Source organism: Vanacampus margaritifer, chromosome 1 (genome assembly GCF_051991255.1).
Source record: "Vanacampus margaritifer isolate UIUO_Vmar chromosome 1, RoL_Vmar_1.0, whole genome shotgun sequence".
NCBI classification, from domain to species: Eukaryota; Metazoa; Chordata; class Actinopteri; order Syngnathiformes; family Syngnathidae; genus Vanacampus; species Vanacampus margaritifer.
In genome coordinates this window covers 61,083,596-61,108,400 of record NC_135432.1, presented here as the reverse complement: position 1 = coordinate 61,108,400, position 24,805 = coordinate 61,083,596, and the positions used below count along the sequence as shown (strand labels likewise).

The following is a 24,805-nucleotide window of genomic DNA, read 5'->3' as shown; positions in this document are numbered from 1 at the left end:
ATATTATAAAAAAAATTGGTGCATCAGACGATTAATTTTTTTTATTATAATTAATTGCATGACTTCAATAGTTAACTCACGATTAATCACAAATTTTATATCTGTTCTTAATGTACAATAAAAAAAAAAATCTAGGTTTTCATACTCTTAAAAAGTGGAAAAAAATGTGAAACTAATGATTTTTTTTTGTTACGTCTCTAGCCGTCAATGGCAGCAAACGAGTTAATAAGGTCACGGCTCAATTATTTAAAAAAAAAAAAAAAGAGGGTAAGATCTACAAAATGTATATTAAATATATATTAGGAATGTAACAATATCCAAACATTGCGATGTCTCACAAAACGACATTGTAGTGAGGTCGGACTTTGGTTCGAAATCCATGCCGGAAGGTTCGCCGCTCTCCGCCATCTTGAATGAAACGGCGTGCAGCCTTGTCTTCTTCTTGGCTCGGTGACACAAATAACATTTTCTCAACTATGATAGAACACCCCCTGTGGAGAACAACGCCACCAGCCACCACTGATGAAAGGTAGCTATGTAAATAAAGTTTGATTGATTGATTGAAAAAAAAAAAAAAAAGTTGCCCGCAATAGCGTTGGCATGCAAATGGCGGCGCCACACAAAGCCAGAAAGAAACAGCTGCAGTGTGATGAATGCCCTACATTCATTCCACAGGAAGCCGCTTCATCTGTCACCACTGATGCAAGCCTTCCACTCCAGCCTTTCAAGCACACACGCACGCACGCACGCACGCACGCACACACAAACACACAGCTGGGCTCGGCGACAAATGCTTCTTTGATGCGCCTTCCTGGAGGCCAAAGCCGCCATCGACATCACTTCCTCTTGACTTCCCGATCTCTTAATACCACCCCCCCCCCTTCTCACCCCCCCAAATTCACAAATGCCATCAAAGCCCACCAAGTGTGAGAAAGAAGCACATTTATAGAAGCCTACAGTAATATAATGATCACATTTAAATAAAAATGGGAAGAACCAAGAAGACGACACACCCCTTATATAAAAAAAAAAAAAAAAAAAATCAGGATTTTCACATTGAGAAAAGTGACTTACCAGGTAAAGAACAAATAAAAAGGTGAAAAAGCCATAAATATGACTTTAAAAAAAAAAGATGTTCTCCCATTTCGTGTTTCGTGTCGATCACTTACTTGGTTTCTCCCAGACGACTTCTTGACGAAAATTCATCCCCAAATCGTTCCCGAGTAGCCGTCGTGTCGGTAGAATGGTTTGCCGTCCCAATACTTTTGTTCATGTTGTGGATGACGGCTTGTCAGACGGATCTTAAGTACTATTGGTAGTTATTTTTAAACTTATGTGTTGGGGCTTTTTACTTGCTTATTTTGTGTACGATGAATGGATGTCGTTTTTTTTTTTGCTACCAGACACGTTGAATTTCCACTTTGGGAATTAATCATGTATTTTAGTGTATTATACTTTTTATTAGTAAAATTTTACCCATTTCATTTTTTTTTATAACCTTAAACAATTTTGCCTACTTTTTCTCTGCATGCTATATTGTTTGAATGAGATTCATCCCAGTATTAAAATATATATATATATATGTTTTTGGTGCAGTTTGATAGGTAGCTAACAATTCTTAAATGCTTAAAGTTGTTTGACACTTAGTTAAACTTAACTGCAAAATTAACCTGCTCACTACTCTAACAGTATTAAAATACAAATATACTAAAAAGATAAGAATGCATCCCATCTCTGTATTGCATTGATCATCAAACTTAATTTTTATTTAAAAAAAAAAAATCTATAAATTGTGTTTTGTCATTTTAGCCAAAACAAACTTCATTTTGATTAAATTAGCCGGTGATTAGCCTCTGGATTAAATATGAAAAATCTCTGGAAAATAAAATCATGCATCATTAAATTTTGTTTTCCATTTTGGTCACAGCTCAAATAATTTTGCTAATGATTGATGAAGAACTTTTTTTTTTTTGTTCATTTTTTGAAGCTAAAATAAAAATGTAGCTTTACTAGCTTGCACTTCGAAGATGACATCTTCTTGCACTTCTTTAAATCAGAACTTCACCATTTGAGTTCTGGCAGGTTGCAGGCACTCCAGTGACCGACCTTGAAGGTCAAAATGTCACCACGGCATCACAGAAAAGGCACAAAAAACAAAAACAAAAAAAAAAAACAAGCAGTCCAGTTGAGCAGTCAGATGAAACTCACACATGGTTCTTTATTGCACACATTTTTTTCCCTTTTGACTTTTTTTTTTTTTTTTTTTGGCGTGAGCAACAAAACGTTTCATTACATGGTTTATTTACTTCCTCAAAATTCTCAGTCTAGGCCCTTTATTGTTAAATCAACACAAAACAAAGTAAATTAAAAAAAATATATATATCACACATTTTAGTGCACCACTAATACGGATAAGGAACTTACAGTGAATATATATCATAATAGTCAATTCTACTTTTAAAGCATAACACAGTGGAGAAATAAAGAGAAAAAAATCCAGTGGGGCTATTTTTTCTTTCCTTTTTCTGTTTTTTTTTTTTTTTTTGTCGAGTGTGACCGACCTGCCGTTAAACTCACTGAAGGAATGTTTGTTAGCCAGAAACAAGTCAAGATGGACAGATGGGAAACGTTAGTAGGCCAAAAAAGACACTCAACGCCTCGAGACTTTTCACAAAGAGACGACAGCGGCGGGGGAGGGGGGGGGGGCGAGATGCCATTGGCCAATGGAGATATAGCCCGGTCCAATCAGAGAGGCGCAAAGTTGAGAATCGATCATTTCCTAGTGCATCATCGTATCAAGGCTTTTGATGAGATTAGAGAAAAGTTGCATTTAAAGTATTTGGCGAGAAAAAAAAAAAAAAAAAACATCACGAAAAAGGCACTTTTGTAAGAATTTCAAAATAAGGCAGCAACGTTTTGTGCTTTGGAGGACAACTTGACGCTGGAATCGAACATGCATTCAACATTCAACTAGACGGAAACCTCGCTTAACATTCAAGGTCGTGGTTCAAGGTCACGGTTCTGCAAAAAGAAAAGATTTCCTCCAATAGTGGCATTTATTTATAGAAATTAGGGATGTTACGATGAAGAAGTTTTGTTGAATAGTTCCATAAAAAAATTGATGTTTAAAAATCGATCCGGCCGCATATCGAATCGATTCGAGAATTGCGCGCTGTAATATCGCGCTATATTGACAAATTTATTTTTTCTAATATATACACCCCTAATATATATACACACAGTGAAGCCACTATTTGAGGAAATGTGACGCCTAAAAAAAAAAAAACAGTAGCAGGTTTTGTGCTTCCTTCCACTAATCCAGTCTTGACAGGAGTTCTTAATAATTCACTTAATTTCCTATGAAGAAGATGCTAACGCTGATGTTCGACACATTTAATCCCTGTTGTGCGCTTAAAGAGGACAAACTGAGCACTCTCTTTTTTTTCCTCCTTTCTTTTTTTTTTTTTTTTTGCCGTTGAGGATTTAACCCAAAAAGAAAAATGAGGTAACAAAGTGTGTAGGCGTCCCTGGCAATGATAATAAGGATTAATAATGAAGTTAATCTTTTCCCGCGCGCGTCGTGACAATATGTCGAGTGGCGGAGGAGGAAGAATTCAAAAGCCAGGGATGACGCGGCAGTAGAACGACACGCTGGCAGTGCTTGAGACAACAAAGAGACAACTAAAAAACTTCCACTCAACAATAAATACAAGCTAGCTGGAATCCATATTGGGATTTTATTAAAAAAAAAAAAAAAGGGGGGGGGGGGTAAATGGTCGTTTTGATCCCAAACTACTTCATTTACTGGCCCACGCTGCCGTTTGAACCTACAGCCGTTTACGTTTATACTGTATATTTGATTCAAAAAAAAATTGAGCTTCAGGAGTTATTTTTGGTCAAACTTTGACCTTATGTGGAGCTGATTAGCGCTTTAGCTTTCATGCCATGCTCCGCCCACAGGCCCAAAAAAAACCCCCCCTCAATTTCTACAATTTAGCATATCCATCAGTGGGACATATTTTCTAGAAAAGGTTTGTCCTTAAAGGACCCCCTGGAAATGGCACAAATGGAATGCAATGGTCCCTTGAAATCTTCTGAGATTGAATTAAATTTTTTTCTGGGTGGACTCATGTTCGACAGGGATGTAACGATTATGGCATTATCATGATATCGCAATATTAAATTTGCCACAATATTGTCACCATATTAAAAGCAGCACAAAGGTGAGCTTGTATTCTATTTGTGTCGTTCTAGCACCCGCTAGTGGTTAGTTTATTAGTGCAGTTTAATTTTAATTAGGAATGTTTTGGCCATTGCAGCAGTTATCTCATATAAATCCGTCATACCAGCAAATTCATTTTTGTGCAATACCGTGAGTTTTCACACCGTATTGTGAGGATTTATTATTCTTTTTTTAAATGTATTATTATTATTATTTTTAATCGCTACATCCCTAGAGCTAGGCACGTCTACCAAACTGCTAATTTTGTGTGCGTTTTTGCCGCCACGGGTTCTTGAGATGTGTTTGCGGACATGTCTACCAAATTGACTGATCCGAAGGGAAACTGGATTTCCAAATAATCCCAGATACGCTACTGACCCCTGATCTGCTTTTAAGCGTTATGGAGGGAGGCTCCCCAAAGGTATTAGCTGTCTCGCTATCAAGAATGCGAATGATGCAAAACGTTCAAGCGGACGGGAAACGGCTGCATTGCCGGCATAACAAAACTCCCTTTTAAAAATGACGCCACCGATGACGATATGTGAAATGAATTCTTCGTTTCGGGTTTGGGGCTACGCCGTGTTTGTGACTTTTAGTAGCGAGCGAGGGAAGCTAGTCGGCGTCCTGCCACCTCCCAAGGTTGCGTGAGACACAGAAGGACAACAAAAAGAAGAGCGATCTGGAGTGGAGACACAGCGGCGGCGTTGTTGGCGAGGGCAAAAGGTATGAAGAGTGTCAGCAGATTTCACGTTTTGAGCACAGAGGTGAGAAATGCGTGAGCAGGAGCGAGTATCAACTCGTGCACTTTCCAGTTAGGTGGCTGGTGTCGTCTTTGTCAGTCAAACTTGTTCTCATGGCAATTTAGTAGGATCTTGTACGTCAAGGCTCGCATTTGAGGAATAATTGGTACATTTTGACATTACAAAAAAAAACAAAAAAACGGAGAATCCTTACACAAAGGCTTCTTTTGCTGTTGTGTTACGTTTTTTGGGGGTCACTTACCATTCAGTGAGGATTAATTATTCAGTAGGGATGGAAATCTTTGAATGTCTCACGATTCGATTCAGATTTTTTGGGGGGGCCTGCGATTCGATTCAGAATCGATTTTCGATTAAGAGCGATTTTTGATTCAAAATGATTTGATTGACAATGATTTTTGCTTCAATCTATAGATGTGCAAGGAATTGTACTGATCTTCTCCAGTCTGACTCGCTAATGCTAATTAGCGCGCTACTTGCAGCACTTTCATCACTCAGAACGGTTCCACGCTGGGAATTTTTATTTTTTTTAATTGGAATAACTGAATCGTGACTTTTTCCTTCTACTCTGTAATGTGGCTACAACTTAACAGTGTGGAACCACACTGCCCCTCAGTGGCCAAACCAGGTACAACATGAACAGCGCTCCAAATAAAGGCACACACAGACAAAGGCAAGACGGTATAAAATAATTTAAATAAAATTGATTTTGGGACATTTAAAATGGATTCTGAATTGTACTAAATGAGAATCGCGATTCTAATGAGAATCTGATTTTTTTGGGCACACTAATATTCAGTAAGGAGCAATTGCGAAATATTGCCATCTCTCATTATTTACCACATCTGCACAATTACAGAGCAAATTCCTTTTTATAGCTGAATTCTAAAATTGCCCAGCTGGCAAAAGACATCCCTATACTGTAGCACAGGGTTCGAAAATCGTAAGGTAATACGCTATCCATCATTTTGTACGATTTCCTACAAAAATTTCATGAGAACACGTCCGCGTGTGTGTGTGCGTCCACGAGTCACCAGTCGTAATTAATTCTGTTAGTCCGTGAACCAGACCGAGTCAATACATTCATGAGACTGGTTAAAAACACAAGACAAAAATATCAGCGCGTTAGTAAAATTCTTACTAAGAATGTTTTATTAAAATAAATGCCAAGAGGTTAATAAGGAGAAAAAAAAAATAACAGCATACACCATGTAAAACTAAATAGCAAGCATGTAAAAATACTTATGACAAGAGAAACTAATAAAAGTAGCTCATGAGTTAAACAAGCTGGGCATGAAAACAAAATATAACACTTCCCGATGTGTAAAAGTGAAGGGGGGAGGGGGGCGGGGTAAGGGAGGAGAGTCGGGTGGAGTCATAAAAAAGCACTCAGAAACATGATTGATATACATAGAAAATGAGATTAGAAAAATACATTATAAACCTGTAACAATGGCTGTTAATTACATTATCATACATGTATAGTAGGCAGGCCAGAGAGAATACGCTTTTTTCGTTTGTTTTTTTTCTCCCCCAACTTTTACCCAGCCACACAATGTAGCGCGTAACATTGCGGAGGGACTTCTCGTAATACTGTCAAATGCCGTACAGCCATTTCCACTTGTATTGCATTTCAAATTGTCTAAATAACAAGAAAGAGTACGAATAATAAGAGTAACACTGAAAACAAAACAATTTCATTGACCTTTTTCGGCTCGATGAGAAAGCCATGAACGGAATCGCCAAACATCAGCTGCGCCGTTCTATCCACGACAACTTTATTGATTGGTTTATTTTTATTGATTTTTTTTTTTAAACGACGCAACGGTGGTTTATTTGTCGTCAAATCGCGGTTGGTTAAAACCGACGCTACTGAATTTGAACAAATGGTAAATGTATTTTTCTCAGCTCACGATGCGTCCGAGCGCATTGCTACTATCGGCAGCGCCGTTTCGTCCCGACAGGAAGTAACGGCATATGCACGCTTCAAAAAAAAATAAAATAAAAATCTCAAACATCTCGAAAATCAAAGCCTGCTCACACGGCAGAGTAAAGGGCTGTCGAGTCAAAAGAAAAAAGAAATCTCAGGAAGACCAAAAAAAAAAAAAACATGGCACATATTTAGCTGAGTCAGCTAGTTGGGGTTGCATAGAGTTCACGCGGGCCGCCAACGCCACGCTCCGCTCTGCGCCATCTTGGGTGGGTGCTGGCTTTTCGTTTCTTACGGAACACTTCTCGCAAAAACTGACACCACTCTCGATAAGGCACTTTTTGTTTTTATTTGATTCCTTCCTGTTTTTTAATTTTTTTTTTTTAATATAAACTCTTCGTTCCAGTCAAGTCCAGGCCAACAGTACTCACCCACTTATTTTTTTTTTGTTTTGTCTTTTTTTTTTATTATCAGATTTTGTATCTGCAAAGTATCAAAAGCTAAAATTGGCAAAAATAGAATTCATTTTTTCCTCTACTCCAGCACCCTGTACTGTAAAATTAGCATTTTTTTTTTTTGTTCGCTTCTGTGTATGTATTTATATATGCAATGGCGTTATGTACACTTTTATATATATTTATATTTTTATATATATATATAAGACGTATGTATAAAGCAATTTGAACAGGCAGGCATGGCTTTCACATCCTATTTTTTTTTTGTTCTTGAGAGAGTTTAACAAAAGAGCTCAAAAGATACGAGAGATGTGACACATTGTGGATGCGCTTGCACGTTGGCGGGACACAAAACGGCCAACTAAGTAATCCTTAAAAACAAGTTAAAATTGGCAAAAGGTGGCTGGGACCCTTCATTTCCATGATAATCCAAGGAGCTGTTTTAGTGTTTTTTTTTTCCCTCCTCAGGAATAAGAAAAAAAAGAAAAGAAAAACAATGAAAAGTAAAATAAAGTCAAAAATGCTAACTTGACTGGCTTCGAAGGCAGGCACGACAAATTCCAAAATTTTTCAAACGGCCCTCCGTGCGAGGCAGATGCATAACGACAGATAATTCATCTTAATAGTAGTTAAAATCATCGGAAAAAAACCTTTGGCTAAATACGCACACGTAATACATGTTTTTTTTTTTCTTCCTCTTTTTTTTTTTGTCTTTTTTTGATCACAGCTCAGCAAACTCATTGAGATCTAGTTTGTTCTAAACGCATCAGGCACTGTAACGTGGATGTCGCGCGGAGGGAAAAGCCCCCAAAACACCCGACTTTCATTGGGAGTACTTCGAGAAATACAACCATTACAAACACAAAGAATAAAAGCACACACGCGTACGTAAACCCTTCATCCCAAGTTAGGCCCCTCCCCGGCCTAAGGTTTGTTTAGCAGCCTGCGGATTTTGTCGTCAATTTAGTCAAAAAAAATTATAATAATAATAAAAAAAAACGTGAGAACAGAAGAAACAAAAAACATACAAACTGTAACAAAACAAAAAGCAACCCAAAACGTAACAAACCAAAAGCGCCGTGTTTTGCAATCGTTACAGCCATGCGGTTTTAAAACAAATCAAGACAGAGAAGCTTTTTTTTGTTGGGTTGTGGGCCGGGCGGAGGGGGGGGGGGGGGCAAAAAAGGGGCAGCACACCCAGAATGTGTCAGAATTACAAATCGTCATGACAACTTCAACAAAGTTAAGGTGAGTGTTGATGTTCTCTTTCCTTCTGTTTCTTTTTCTTTGGGGTGGCAACTGGCGACACCACCCCGCCATTTTTTTTTTTTTTTTTTTTGTCATTCTTAAAATCAAATGCTTGGCGTCCACATATGATAAAATAGTGGGGGGCTGATGGGGGCGGGTGGGTTTTTCTGGTTGGCATCTTATTGCTATTTAACGTCAGTGCACATGTATGATTAACACCACAAACAATCCCACCCGCGGCATGTGACTGGTGAAGAAAAAGAAAGAGAAAGAATGGGAACGGAACTCAATGAACAGAAGAAAAATGAGTAGGACACAACTTCGTGTTGGTGTGAAGTTTTTTTTTTTTTGTTTGTTGGCGTGTTAGGGTTGGCGCCTCCCTTCTCTTTCTTTCTCTCTCTTTAGTCACTGGGAGAGAGAGAGGCTAGCGAAAGGCAAATTACCAGTTAACTGATCAGCAGGCAGGCTTGGGGGGCGGCTCGTCATTGGGTGAAGAGTTCAGAGGTCAGAAGGTTCATGTTAGTTGCCGGTGGCGGCTATAGGTGGTTAGGAACAAAAACAAAAACAAACAGAAAAAACAAAGATAGAAGGGGATTAGTGTCAGCAGGAAGAGACTGGAATGACATCATTTTGAACAATAAAAATGAATGCAATCTCTCTGATGTGTGGACCCCCGCCCCCCCCCCTCAGCGCTAGCGCCACCCCATAAGCGGCGGCGGCGGTTGCTTGTTGCAGGTTTTTAGCGCCCACGTGCCCCGCAAAACCAAAACATAGAAGCAAAAGAGATGGACAGACAAACAGAAAATAAACAACTAGTTGTATGAGGCCATGTCCACACGCCGACGGCAGAAACGGCCGCGTGCCATTTCAAATGCGCGCCTAGAAAACGTTAATCTGGGATTAATAACGCCACAATGGATGAAGCGGCAACGGATTGGCCGGCCAGCGGTTTGTTGGGATGAAAGGAAAATGGCCGATGGAAGCGTGGAGAGGACATTTTATTGCACACCACGTGAAGCCGGTTGCAGCGAGCAGACACCAGCTAACGTTAGCATCAAGCATCGCTAGTATGAAAAAAGGCTAGCTTGTCTGAGTAAATGGATGAAAGCAGAACAGACGGCAACAATAGTCTCAACACGGCATTCCGATTAATATTGCATTGGTGGAATTAACCGATTCTACGATTCTCAGGGGGCGGCCATTTTGCCACTTGCAGTCGTTATAAGTTGCTTAGATGACGCCCAATCGCGACTCAACTTGAACGTCACGTGACCGGACCCAGAAACGAGGTGAGCCGTAATTGGTTGTTACCTGAGCAACTTATGATGTCATCTTCAGTTGACAACAAATAGCAAAATGGCCGCTCCGCCTGCCCTAAAATGGATAAAAGCTTAATTCATATTCCACAAATGCAATATTAATCAGAAATCAGACTAATATTGCAAAGAAAATGTTTGCCTTGACTTCCACTTTAAGATGCTGGTTAGACAGCATGACCAATGCACAGGTGTGCCTTATGCTAGCCACAATAAAGACCACTGTAAAACGTGCGATTTTTACAGATTTGGGTGAGGTCAAGTGGGAGTGTTGAGAAAAGCAGTCAGTGTGTGTGGGGTGACATCAAATAGTTGCTCAGGTTTGGTAATAGCGGCTTGACTGGCTGATTGCACTTTCTTCAAACAAGTGACGTGAACAAACCGCGACGACAAACGTTACGAATGCGACTACGGTTCGATGGGATTCCAAAATGAGCGGCGCTGCCTCCGGAGGTCAGCCGGGATCAAATACAACGAGTGCATTTTGACACCTATGAAATGATGATATGTTGTATTTTAGGCTTGCTCGTCATCAGTAATAAAATCTCAATACATGCTTGAAGTGAAATGCTCTCAAACACAGAAGAAATATGTTGACGACTAAGAACAAGCCTATTTCTATTTGGCCTTGATATGAAATATCTTCTTTTTGTCTTTCCAAAATGTCCGCAAACATGTGAACATGGCCTCAAGTGTCTTTTTTTTGTGATTAGTGTAGTAAAAACTAATGTTACACGGCTAGTGTTAAAAATGCAATAAAAGCCAATCGACCTTTTTCCGATTTGTTCTTTTCCTCTTTATTTAGCAGTATACTTTTATATAATATAAATATACACAAGAACCATAAATACATTTTGATATAAAAAAATGCTCCAATATAAAATGACAGTACCTCGTGTACAGGTGAAATATTAACGTTATATATCTCGCGGTACACTGGAGGGAATGCAAGCGTTCTAAAGCTATCGGGCGTCTTGAGTGACTTGAATTTCAGTAGAAAAATAACAACTTGTGAGGCCAGGAGATGCTTTTTAGGCGGCAATCTCCCGCTGAGAGGAATGTCTTATATCATTGCTTGCAAAGTACGACCTGCACTGGCTTCACAGCTGCACGAACCAAAAAAAAAAAAAAAAGCTGCTAAGATCACTTTCTGCCTGAGCTTTTGAAATATACACAGTGTACATATCCTTTAGTGAAGGGCTCATTTGCATTGTAAAGGCCTTTTCAAATAGGGCTGATAAATCGGCTGTTTACATGCTTGAGTGGGGGTTTTCCCCTTTTGGTTAGCAAACACCTTTAGAAAAATAATTGGTGTGTATGAAATGACCAGGTGAGTGTCGGGACAAGGCGGCAGGTATCCTGAGAGGGCCAAAAAAGAAGATATTTATAAGGGGTAAGGCGCTCCGTGAGTTCGTAGGAGAGGGGGCCTTTACATTTGCACAAGAATATTACAATATACGGTATTTAAATTAAAAAAAAAATGAGGCCGAAGAAGGATGGACAAAATTAACAAAAGAGCAAAACTTTTTGCAGGTTGCAAAGTACGAGTTGCAGGTAAGTTTTATTTAAGTGGATATTCTTGTCACTATTATCCAATTTAAGCCCTCTTAAAAACGTGTTTTTTTAGTTTTTTGCAAATGAGCTCTTTGTAAGCTAAGGACTGAATGTAAACAAAATGTGCACACCACAACGCACCATTTAGCTGGCGTGTGGACAATATACGGGTGCGGCGTAGGGAGGAAACACAAACACGTACAATAATACAGACAACACAGTAGAAAGTCCCAACTAAGGCATCATCATCATCATCATGACTAAAATGCATCAATTGATATCAGAGTGTAGCTAAGAGACTAAACTGACCTCTGTCAGCGGTCACAATCCTTTGGTAAGGATGGACCCGCGTGTCATGCCGTCTCACTTTAGTAGCCATTGCACCTAGATTGTAACAGGTCCACAAGGTTAGAAACCATTCACGTTCAACATTCACATTATTCTTTTAACCGTTAGCATAATGCGGGGATATTACAACAATTCACTAGATAATAGCACATATGCACATCACATAAGCTTGTATAGAAAATAATACAGTAGAACAAAAAAAATACACCTATTTCGGGATAGTATTCAAATATGCATAAGTTAAGTCATTCAATTCCACAGTGCTCAGAGTTTTCAGGGGGGGTGGGGGTGGGGGATGGGGAATAAAACATGGGGTAGGTGAGGCTGCATGGCTGTCTGGGAAAAATAATGTGATTCTTCCCGTGGGGTCCGGAGAGGGGATTTGGAGAAATTTGTCTCCTTATTTTCAGAGGTGGGGGAATCCAATACAGCTCTGATGGTAATTGAATATCGCCAGACGCCACCTGCCTCTTGCCACACGCACGCACGCACGCACGCGCGCACTCCAACGCCGCCATTTTTCTCGCAAGCCAATCAGCCCAACGGGGGCTGTTTCCTCGTTTATGCTCAAATACAGTGGAACCTCTGTGTACTATTCGTAATTTCAATATTTTGGACACAAATGTATGTTTGTTGTTTGTATATTTACAGTTACTCATATTATGTTATATTGCTATAAAAACTTGGAACCTACAGAAAGAAAGATGATTCTCTTCTTTCATCAGAAAAAAAAGTATATTTCTATCGGTTTCCGTTTTGCAGCAATTAGCATTAGAATATAGCTAAGTTTCATCATTATTCACAAGTTTGTTTAAAACACTGGGGAAAAGATCTTTTTTGCTACATGTCCCTGGTTGATCTCTTATACTGCATCAGAAAAAAAGTATATTTCTATCGGTTTCCGTTTTGCAGCAATTAGCATTAGAATATAGCTAAATTTCATCATTATTCACAAATCTGTTTAAAACACTGGGGAAAAGAGCTTTTTTGCTACATGTCCCTGGTTGATCTCTTATACTGCTGCCACCTACTGGCCGTTTTTGTAATAACTACTATTGCTTCAACCGTTCTCTTCAGTTCAGATGCTGCATCAAAGCCTTCTGTATGCTTTAGCATAAAAAAAACAACATAACACTGGACACTGGTAATATTTAAAATAGAATGTATTTATACGTTTTTGGGAGCAAATGAGTTAATATAGATATTACATGTGGATTTTTTTCTTTCATTTTTTTTTTTAACGCTTGCGTGTCTAGAAAGAACGTTTGTAGAAATCAAATGACCTGTAAGTCAGCTATTTATTTATAGTTTTATGAATATTTCATTTATTTCGGGGGGGGGTGTCGATTGCTCACATTTTTAAGTTAATTTCCCCCCATTAGCCCCCGTGGGAACATTTTGTTTCAAATGAGGTCGAGCAGCATCCCAGAACGAACCGGGTTCAAACTTGAGAGGTTCCACTGTATTGCGAAATCGAACAAATGCAGGGATGAAAAAGCACACAAATTCAGTGTGGCGAGTGTTGGCAAAAATCTTTGCCGCCACCTACACGACTCTGAAGCGCCAGATGGCCCAACATTTCCCTGCTGTCCACAAAGCCAATGGTGGCGAGATAAAGTAGTGGCGGCAGGCGGGCGCATGGAAATGTGTGAGCAAGGCAGTGTGCGCCTTCCACAGCGGGCCCCCGTGTTGCTGAAGGCACCGATCGATAGAGTGAGTAAATAAAATGCACTAAGCCGGTGTAACCCTGCAAGTTAAAGCGAAAGATGCGGCACATGACTCCCGGAGGCAGACGCAACATGCGAGGCTAGCTAACAACACGTTTCGCACAACATCACAAGTGTGTCAAATTAAAACGAGGGGGGGGGGGGGGGATGGCTTTGTGGGTTTGTCAAATGTTTTGGGGTCAAATTTGGGATTGTTATTATTCAACAGATGCTCATCACTTGTATCTTTGGGTCAGTTAAAAGCACCACAGAGAACGCATGTAACACGTAGGCCCGGGTAGCGAACTGGACTACGAATGGAGGGGAATCTCGAGTATTAGCACAAAAGCTCGGGTTCACCAGGGGTGAAGCTGAAACAACAAAGGAAGGCGAAGGAGAAGAAGAAAATAAAGGACGACTGGAGGAATTTAATGAACATCCCCAGTGGGAGTGACAGAGGGACTATCTGCAGGCATCAAGGCCTGCCTGCAGCACAGAAAAATCATTTCAGAAGCTGCAGAAATCCGAAGGGATCTCCTGCCAGACTGAATATGCCTCCGGGCCGGTGCATGAAAGGGTTAGAGAGCGGGCTGCCGTGTACGCGGGCTTGTTTCTGTCGGGCTGCCTCATTGCAGACTTTGCCGAGTCCGCCCGTGTAAACCTCGCCGAGTCGAGGCGGTTGCGTACCTGGAAGCGTGGAGCGAAATTTAACTTGAACCGAACCTTCTCGTCGTCAAGAGGCTAGGCTTTCCCCTCTCCAGTTTTGATGTTCAATCAAAATGTCCACATTAGCCACAGAGCTTCACCGCCTTCATCCACCCTGACAGTGTTTTACTTCCTCATGTGGACACAACATATTTACCTTTCAAAAAGTCCTGACTGTGGCTCATGGAAGCCGTGTCCAGCAACCCGAGAGCGGGGTAAAACAAGCTGCCCTCCTGTCCGGGCTGGCTAAAGTGGGCCGCCGTGCCCGCCGCGCTCACGCTCCCCCAGGCCCGCTTACCTAGAACCCCACTGTGCTCGATGGGGTACTCCAGCAGGGAGGTGGGCGCCAGGGCGTAGGGGTAATCGTAAGGTGTGGTGTAGATGAGCCCGGCGTCCGGCGTGGGCGGCACCAGAGTGGGCGTGCCGTTGGACAGCATGGCGGCCATCTGAGTGGGCCGGATGAGGTTCATGATGGGGGCCCCGCCGGGAGTCGGGGGCCGGAGTCCCGGGGCCGGCAACACCTGACCTGTGGGTGCCGCTATGAGGCGGGGTCCCTGAGCGGCCGCCGCCGCCGCTGCAAGAGAGAACGCAAGGGTGGCTGCCATAAGCGAAGAGAGCGAAGGACAGAAGTGGAAAGAAGACAGAGGACAAGAGGTCAAGCCGAGTGGCGTTGATGGTTATCACAGATGAATAGTGAAGGGTGAAAATACAAAAGGAGGAAAAGAAGAGAGTTGGCAGGGAGAGAGGGAGGGGGCAAAAGGTCAAAATTAGTCCATGCAATGATCATGGTGGTGGACCACAAAGCAAAACAAAATAACCCCTCACACCAAAACAAGCTTGCGGTCATCCCAATGCAAAGCATACAAAAAAAAAAATCACCTGGCCAGCGGCTCAAACATTTACTGGAAATTGCATGAGGAATGACGTGAACAACACACACACACACACACGGATCCAAATTGAACTGCTAACTTGGCAGAGGTGACACACTTAACAGGCCAATATGATTACCACAATGAAGGATAATTACATACAAACTCTTGTCAATTGAAATGTTCACTACCTGGGGTTGCCAAACTCATTTTTTCTCGTGGACCTGGTTGTAGTTATAGATGACCTCCGAGGGCTGCGAGCCATATAAATGTATCTCGCGTCATCATATAAACATCAAACTGATGGGGAACTATTTTTTTTTTTAATATCAAATCAAGGAAAATAATTTGGTCAAGCATTGATCAATTGATTTTAAACGTTTTTTTTTTTTTTTGATAATATCTGTTCAACATTAATAAAAGTGAGGACAATTTGCTATTTTGGTAAAGATTTCTACAATTAATATGAAGAAAACGTGCATGTGGCTGGCCTGAGTTTGACACGTGTGCTCTACCCAACTCATTTGAAGGCTGGCGTGTTGATTAGGAACACACTCAATACTATACGTGCACACAATGACTACTAAAATATTTGTTTTACACGTGACATACAAACGCTAATTGTCATACAAAGTCTGAATTTGTATGTCAAATGTGGCTAATTAATTGTTAATTGGTGCATCCCTAATAAAATGCTAGCAAACATTACATTTCAAGAGTTTGCATGTGTTACATCATGAAAAAAAAAAAGTGATATTTGTAAATGGCAATTGACTGAAGTCAAAATGCCTGAATAACAACTTTTATCCACCCGAACATTTTGTCCAATTTAACAGCTAAATGATTTCAACAAAAGGCTGCGGTCACCGTGACATTGAACACATTCAAAGCTGAATTCCAAGAGCACATTTTTTTGGTTGTTAGCGTGCTTGTTTGATCAACGGATGCTTCTCCAGTGAGCAGATGTGTGAACTAGATGGCGACATGCAGAGCTTGAGCAAAGTGAGCTCCAGCGATGTGCTGCAAAGTTAAGAGCAAGTGGATACCGAGCGACCACGGCTGCAGGAAGAGGATGGATGGAGAAAGGATGGATGGAGGGGAAAGAACATGGGAGGACAAAATGGAAGGTCTCCAAATGCTCGTGGTGGAGGAGGCAAACAAACAAATTGTTTGGTCAGCTTGAGAGGTGCGCTCATGGACACGCACGTACACGGACCATCTGACTAAACATTGATTCCGTGGTAGCAAATACTGTTAAGAAGAAGTCAGTTGAGTAAAATGGTCTTAATTGAATGTAGAGCATGGAGGTAAAAAATGTGTCCTATCATGAAATGTGCGATATATATATATATATATATATATATATATATATATATATATATATATATATATATATATATATATATATATATTAGTGGTGTTAATCGTAGTTCACTTACGCGCTTTGATGTTGTTGTCTCGGTATGTCCCATTGAGAATGGCCAACTCCATCAGCTGGATCTTCTTCAAATTGTCTTCGCCCTCCGCCTGCGGAAGACCAACGCAACGTTAATAAATACCTGTTCAACTATAACACATCGTCGATTCCTCGAATTCTGTCGGTTGTTCCTAGTTTGCAATCTACAGCAGCAAAACATGGCGTCAGCTTTGGGAAGTACAGACGCTCCCCTACTTACGAACATTCGAGTTACGAACAACGGTACATACGAACCTGTCTGCGCGCATGTCAAAAAATGTTCGGAAAGAGATGCTGTAAGTTAGATTTTGTATGCGCGCCTTTTTCCGAGTAGTGCTTCTTTCCGCCGCTAATACCGACGCTTGGCGCTGTGAGAGCTCACCCAGCATTGGAGGCTCAGCAACGTGTCGAGGAGGAGGAAGAAGAAGAAACGCCTGTCGCTCATAGATAAAGCCATCACACTCTTCGAGCAGCAAGACCCAAATATTGAACGTTGCACAAAGGTTGCAAATCAATTGAATGATGCCATACAGTGCTACCGCATCATTTATGATGAAAAAAGAAGAAAACTGTGCAATCGTCGTTAGATCGCTTCTTTCGGCCAGTTTCTAGTAAATCCTCCAAGGAAGATACTCATCAACCCTCATCTTCTTCTCCGCGACCCTCAACTTCTTCCTACATTGAAGTTACGGAGGAGGAAGTAACTTTTGAAGCCCATTCCAGCGACGACGAAGAACCTCTCATGATATAAAATCCTCCTCTTCCTCCTCCTCCATCAAATCCTTAAGCATCGACTACATCATCCAAAAGTAAGTTAAACTTAATTTTATTTATCTTATTACGTACATGTACATACTGTGTGTGTCTCTCGCTCTCTCTCTCTAACATACGTAGTACAGTACTGTACGTATTCTCTTTAAACATCAATTATAATACAAAATATAGCACTGAAGCAACTTACGAACAAATTCACCTTACGAACGATCGCTCGGAACGTAACTCGTTCGTAAGTTGGGGAGCGTCTGTCCTCTGATGCGGACCTCCACAACACGCACAACATTGTTCGACTCAATATGACGCTGACGTCGAAGCAGGAGTTCAGAACATTTAGGTACTGCCACGTATCGTTAAAAGAGCAATTCTGAGGAACTCATTGTTGATTAATGAGAAGATAAAGTACACTGCTTGGCTACACGTAGCAGAGGCGCTTTTGATTGTCTCAATTACGTCACCGTCTAAAGAAGAACAAAATGGAGACAGCAAAAAAAAAAAGTTGATTTACGTGAAAAGCTCTAAAAGATTCTGCCCATTAAAAATGATTTCTTGCAATCAGTAACTATCTCAATTTTCATTCAAAGAAATGTAGTCAAACCCTTGACACGTCTATTTCAGCAGAGGCCACATTTGCAGGTAAAAGCAAAAACCATGGCAACCATTTTACTAAATTGCACGTGTAGGTGGTGTTATAAAAAGAAAGCTGATTGAAGTCGGCGCTCCTTAAGAATAGGTTGTGTACTTTGTAGTTAAAATGCCAAAAGAGACATCAAATTGTATGAATGCATATTCATAATACATATCAGAAGGATAATTACAGTCATTTTCTTGACTCCCTTGTGCGCAATAACCAGCCGGCGAACGTCACTCCTGGCAATTAATTTTTGGATAAATAAATACAAAAAGCGGCAGCCACTTTCATTACGGCTAAATTAGGGGACCCAAATTATTCACGGAAAGCAATTAAGATAGTGCCTCCCCTCCCCTCCCCTCTGAAAACACCCACCGCCTGCTCCCCCACCCAAACTCCATTTCCCCTCAAGCCGCTGAACACTCAATAACAGTGTTGACACAAAAGCCACAGCCAGGTAGTACGTCTTCATTCAAGGAGGGGTCAGGGTAAATTACTCGTCAAAATGGAGGGTGCGCTGGCGCTTAGCTGACCCCCGGGTTGATGTATTGATCCATCATGACTTTGGCAACAAACGTATCATCATGGAAACTTTTTTTTTTTTAAATAGAGGAAATAAGAATGAACAGTCAAGAGTAACCATTCGTTAATCCCACGTCCAAGTGCAATTTGCACGCTGTAAAACCAGCACGAGCGAGTGCATTCATCGCCGCGCTTCGTTATTTGCATGTAAACACATCACGCGCCGTCACAGTAACACCCCGCCGTGAAAAGGAGAAGCGGAGACAAGCGAGCAGACTTAATTCTCGGACTCGAAAAACACTTTGGGCAACAGTCTGCTGCTCTATTGAGGAGCTGATAAGGAAAGACGGGGAATAAAAAGGAGGAGGGTGAAGAGTTAAGCCTTCCCCTGAGATTCCTCTTGAATGCGGCAACAGTGAGTGTGCGCAAGGTTAAGGAAGAGGAAAAAGTGACAGGTTGGTCTCTCTTGACTAAATGTAAGGCAGTGAGAAGTTGCAGTCCTGAATGTGTGCACGTTTAGTGGCGCAGCACTTCCAATTAACAAGACAAGAAAGTTCTCGGTACAGACGACGCCTCACTCGTTACCCGTCTCTTCCCCTAAAGGCTGCAACTTTTTACAAGCTGCGACGCGTTTCCCTATGAAGATGAAGCGAAAGACGGGATAGGGGTGGTGATGCAATTAGTGGCGACGCGGCATACATTAGTTGAATTTAATTACGATCGAACGCATCTCAAAGTTGAGGCACGAGTGACAGTTTTAATGTGAAATGGCAAAAAAAAGATCATATATCTCGGCGCTATAATGCTTCGTAGACACTCAACAGACAAATTGTGGCTAAAGTTATCAGTGTCAGAAAAGTTCGAGGACTGGTGGTATATTCTCAGGGTAGGGGGTTCAATAAGCCACAGCTTCAACCCGTCAGCGCTTCTTTCGGATGTTGTTGATGTTGCAAATCATGTGATCGGGGTGAAATCTGTTGTAATAAGCAAATTCGACATGTTGAATCGACGTTGGGGCATTTGATCACTGTGATAGGCTGTTAGCTAGCGAATCAGCTCTGGACAAAGGTTCGGGTAAGCTCCTTGTTTAGGTCGCTGGAGTATCTTGTACAGTTTATCTTGCGCCTTTGATACCTTAATCTTCGTACAATCACAAGAGCGAGGGTTGACAATGACAGAATTATACGATACTGTGCAAAAGAGCCGGAGGGTTTAATTCACACGGGAGGACATTGTAACCGGTATGCATGGTTTACGTTGTATATCCCGCCCCTTGTAAAGAGGTTTCCGGATGCCTTTAGGAATGACTACTGCCGCCAATGGTATGGAGGGGAATTACTTCTCGTGCAAGCGCTGAAGGTGTGTAATAGTCGGGGTCGGCGCGTTGCGTATTTACGTCATTTCTCTACGTGACGACCGTGAGGTGCCGACGTCTGATTGGTGTATCTAGGCCTTTAATCGCACCAAATAGGCACATACAATTGATGTTAACGTGCTGACTTATGTTTTCTTTCCATCAGCATCTCCCTCTTTAGAACCCAAGAGCTGATGTTTTACATGCATTGTTGACAGTAATAACCACAGTGGAGTAATTGAACAAGGATCAGGTCATTGACTAACAAAGTAAACCTTCAATGAAGAGCATCCCCCCCCCCACCCCAAACAAATCATTACTAATTACTTTTTGCAACCCTTGAAGTGCACATATTAATTAACAAGGCCAAACAACAGCAGACGAGAACACCTGAAAGACTGCAAAGTAGACACCATTTAATCAAAATTCATTATCTTTGCACAACCTCAATGACTAAACCAAATTAAAGCAGCTGCTTTTATGTCTCTCTCAAGATGCATGCGAGTGTTTCAGCGAGCTCAGTGGCAAGCTGCAGCTTAGAATCAACTCATGCTGGGATATGGATGCTTAGACTGCTCGTGTATGTGCGCTACGATGGCGTGTTTGCGGGAGGTGAACGGGAAAGATGAAATTGTACTTTGCATAGTTGACCATTGACAGTGAAGAGAAAATGTGGCCAGGGTTAAGGCTGACTGAGCCCCAACCTCAGAATCTTATTTGACCGATTCACCACTGCGCCATAAACCTACTTTTTTTTTTCTTCTTTCCAGATTGTCTTTTCAGCGTTATTCCATGAAAGCTCAGTGAGTACACCTGGCAGTGTGAGTGTTCCAGTTTGCTCGAGACAGGAAAGATGACAGCTCGGCAATGTCTGCAGACGTCGGCTGTAAGATGTGGAGGGAGGGGTTGGGGGGCACCGAGATAATACCGACCGGGACCGTTGGGAGCGGAGTCGGATCGCTTTAAATCATGTAGTGTTGCGAATGCTTCCCGACCGCAGACGCCGCTTGGATCAATGTTTGATGAACGCCATCAGGGAGCACAGTTTAACACTTTAATCTTGCCACAATTAAGAGACTCCTCGCTACGGATTCACCAGCTATAAAACATTCACGCAAAAAGAAGTGTGTGTCTTTAATGATCTGAGAGCGGGAATGCCCGAGAGAGCAGTAAGGAATAGCAGCTAGCAAGACAGCCAGATTAGAAGAGGAAGTTTTCCTTTCGTATTCCAAACCATGCACACATGTATGCATGTACAAGCAACCCTCTCCCCTTCCCTCTCCTGTCCATCAGCGAGGGGTGGAACGCCACTCAATAAAGCTGCTCTATCCACGAGAATCAGATTCAATCAATGAGGCCTATTTGTGCGATCAGCAGAGCGGTAAAAGCTATCAGGGAGGAGGCAAGACACAGGGAGGGGGGGGGGAAGAAGAGGAGGAGGGAACTGAAGGTAGACAGCAGTGTGATGAGATAAAGTAGGTTAGCCATGTCCCACTGCCTTCCTGACAACCTTGCAATGAGGTCACACCATGCATGCTAAATTGGCGTTGTGACTCCCGTCGCTCTTAAAAATACCTGAGCTTAAATGAATCCGCAAAAACGGTAGCAGGCAAATTAAGCTTATGGTTGTTTTATGATGACAACCATTCATGTCACGCTTATTGTATTGAATTGACACCAGAATCATTCGTCTCCCTGTTGACATCATCATGTTGGCATCTGGACTTGCCCGGAATTTTTGGTGAGGTTCACGTTTATGGCTAACAAAAAAAACCTTTTTCACAATGAGATCCTGGAAAGCTGCCACATCAGAGCCTGGCATTTATCGGTCTTTGCCTTTACACTAGCTCAAGGAAAAGCAATATTGACGCCAAAGTGTGCGCCTCCGTAGAGCAAACTGATGAGGACATGATCTCTGATTTGATTTCCAGTATCACCATTTATAAACCCGTCTGAAAGCTCTGATACAACGGCCAAAGCGGAGTATTCACCAGGAATTCCTGTGGAAAAATAATGGATTTTACAGGCACGGTCTGGGCTTGCATCATATATTCAAACCAGTGTAGTTCATATTTTGATGGCTACACGTTTTGGTTCAAGGTATGGAAAGTTCCGGTGCTTTTTGAATGTTTCAATAGAGATATCCTTCTGATCCCAAGCGAAATACTGATCATGTGATCAAATACGGAACCATACCTTTATTTTCAGTCATCTGCTCAAAGTTCTCAGCACTTGGTTTATGGAAACAAAGTAAGCAATTAGCTTATGTTTTTAGTTTTCTTTCTCGTACCACTCTAGGCCCAAGTGAACTTAGTACGCAAACAGTCCAGAAATTTTCCAACTTATCTGTAACTGTGGACCATATGACAACTGCCCGAACAAAATACATAGAAATGGAACACTTGGCATCTCTGCAACAAAACGCAACAGATTGTCTGACTGTCTTCTGAGTGTTTATTAAGTCGCGGTGTCTTTTTCTACAAGAGACCAAAGATGCAAGGTGGGTGTATTTTCTCACAAAACTCAAAACAGCCGTTCCATACGGCGACACAGCTTGGAGAGATTAAATAACGGGTGTGCAGAGAGACGCCTTTGCGGGAATAGAAAAACATTGAGAAAGTGTAAATGATGGAGGAGACGATGCAGGAGGAGGGAGATACCTGGAGAGAGTACGAGACAGCGCAGTGAAAACCAATTTGTCTGCTCCCTCGTGGGCTGACACTGGCTGATGCTTGCTTTCCATCATTGGCCTCGCTGCCAGTCACTGCAAATCCACACACACTTGACCGCATGCACGGAATCTCGGGCCTGAACAGGGATAGGGTCAGCCTCTCCAAACCAGCACAATTACCTCAGAGGTAAACACAGCATGCCCCCGAGTGCCTCCTGGGATTCGGAGTGAGGTGGAATGTGGGAATGAGCGGGGAGGGACGATCATACAGGAGGGAGGAGTGGATGACTTCATGAGCTGTTGAAGGGTGGAACCGGTAGCGGCAGCAGCTGTTTTTACTCCCGACCCCCTCCTCACACACACACAAACCGGTTTCCCATTTCTGTTTGGTTTCTTCTCAAACTAACATCTGGAGGAAAATGATTACTGCCACCACACTGCCAAGATGACTAATCAACAATTCCACACTCGACAGGAAAAGTGGCGTGCTAAAGGGGAGGAAGAAGAAATGAGGACTTGTAATGAGCCTCAAAACATCTCAACACCAAAATAAACAAAACGAGGCTAATCAATTTGGGGCGGCTGAAGCAAAATTGCGGGATGTCTTGGTTTAGAAACAGAAACCGGAAGTGTCTACAAACCAGACCCTCATTTTTTGAAATCAAACTTGCATTTAAACCAAAGTGCAAAAAAAGCGGAATCCCATCAGCAAGACATTGTCATTGAGACGTCCTACAGCTAATGTTGGTATCATCATAAACAAAGGACACCTGAAGTTTAAATTAGAGTGTGTAGCTCAACTTTACTTTGTTGATCAATAGCGCCTGTTTCCTTACAGGCAAGTAGTGCACTCCAAATTGCCTCCATGGCTTCAAAACGCAATTAATCAACAACCAATTTCAAACAATCCACAAAATTCTTAATTGATTGTTCTATTATGTCTCATTTAATTATTCACATCCACACATGAATTGGCGTTGGCTACCAGCAGCTGGGGGATTACCGTCCCGTTCAAGGACATTTTAACACACAATTAACACACAGATTAACAGACAACATGCATTATCGCATGACACCGACATGGTTTCTTGTCATACTAAATGCACCCTTCAAGAGTCAGTGCGAGAATACGCCATTAAAGCTAACAGAATTGACAGAATGATTATTTTCCCAAATGCCCAAGTCAATGCAATCGCTGGCAAAGCTCGGCCGTGACTTCCTTCAAAACATTCCCAGCAAAGTCTCTTCATTTCCCCTTTGCACCTTTGGCTCGCATCCTCAGTCCGAGACAGCTCCGTTAGCGACGAGCGCCATTAGTCATGCTAAAGCGCCAACACCATCGCTCATTAGCATATACGCAAACCTGACTCCAGTCAGATTATTACAAACACTTTGCAGCTGCTCCTCCCCATTACAGTCAATCAAGCGGCTTAGTGAAGTACTGTTGAAATTCAGGAGTTAGCTCTCATGCTAATACTTTACTTCCTGCTGCATTACAAAGCTTACCAGGTCCAAGGCTTAGAGCAAAAGATCAGTCTGATGTAGAAGCATTCAGCTATTTGAAGTGCCTTGCTTTAGCCTTCTGCAGTTTTGTTTGCAAAAATAGACTTAGAAGTGTCTTTTGTCAAAAATATTCTGAGCAACTAAAAGAGGAAAAGCAGAAATTCTGAGTGATGTTTATTCGCAAAGCGGGCTGGCATTTCATGTAACATAACAGCATTAAGACTGGATTAGAGTCCACATAAATAACCTTGAAAAATATATACAGATTTAACAGCGCGATTATTCCAGCTGGTGGAACTGCATCAGTTTGGACGGATGACGTAGCAGACTAAGTGCAGGCAGGATGATGTAGTTGTACAACAAGCAAGCATCTGTCCCTCGACTCTTGTTCCCTGTTGACCCCTTCCAGCCCTTACGCCAAATTTGTACCCTCATCCGCTCACTGATTCTTTCTCTCCTCTCCCTTCGCATTTATCCCTTATTCGACCAGGCTGCCAGACGGTGTATTGTTCTGTCACTCGCGATCCTTTAATGCCCTCCAATCGAGCGGGGAATATCTTGAGGGGATTTGGCTAGGGATGATTTGGGGGGAGCTTTAAATACTGGCAGAGGATTTGCATCAGATTCTGAGATCCTGACTCAGAGATGATCACCGCAGCTTTAGCGAAGGACAGAAATGAAAAGTACCTCTGGCAGGAAGTGGGACTCGGAACCTGCCTGGTCATGTACTATCAAATTCAAGAAAGTCTTGGCTACCAATTTTTTTTAGACACTTTCATG

At 41.9% G+C, this 24,805-nt stretch overlaps 1 protein-coding gene across 6 annotated transcripts in view; it reads right to left on the bottom strand.

The window, feature by feature from the left end:
- Positions 1-2,185: 2,185 nt before the first annotated feature.
- The window catches only part of qkia (QKI, KH domain containing, RNA binding a), an 82,444-nt gene continuing 59,824 nt past the window's right edge, over positions 2,186-24,805 (bottom strand). Inside the window, exons 5-8 of one of the 6 annotated variants that reach the window (XM_077559620.1) lie at positions 16,554-16,641; positions 14,400-14,840; positions 11,793-11,867; positions 2,186-9,149 (exon numbers count right to left, since the gene is read on the bottom strand). In XM_077559620.1, the coding sequence (XP_077415746.1) occupies positions 9,133-9,149; positions 11,793-11,867; positions 14,400-14,840; positions 16,554-16,641 (621 nt within the window). In that variant the 3' untranslated portion in view covers positions 2,186-9,132. Of the gene's footprint in view, positions 11,868-14,399; positions 14,841-16,553; positions 16,642-24,805 lie in introns of all 6 variants that reach the window. The other 5 variants (XM_077559646.1, XM_077559613.1, XM_077559637.1 and 2 more) reach the window with 5 other exon arrangements.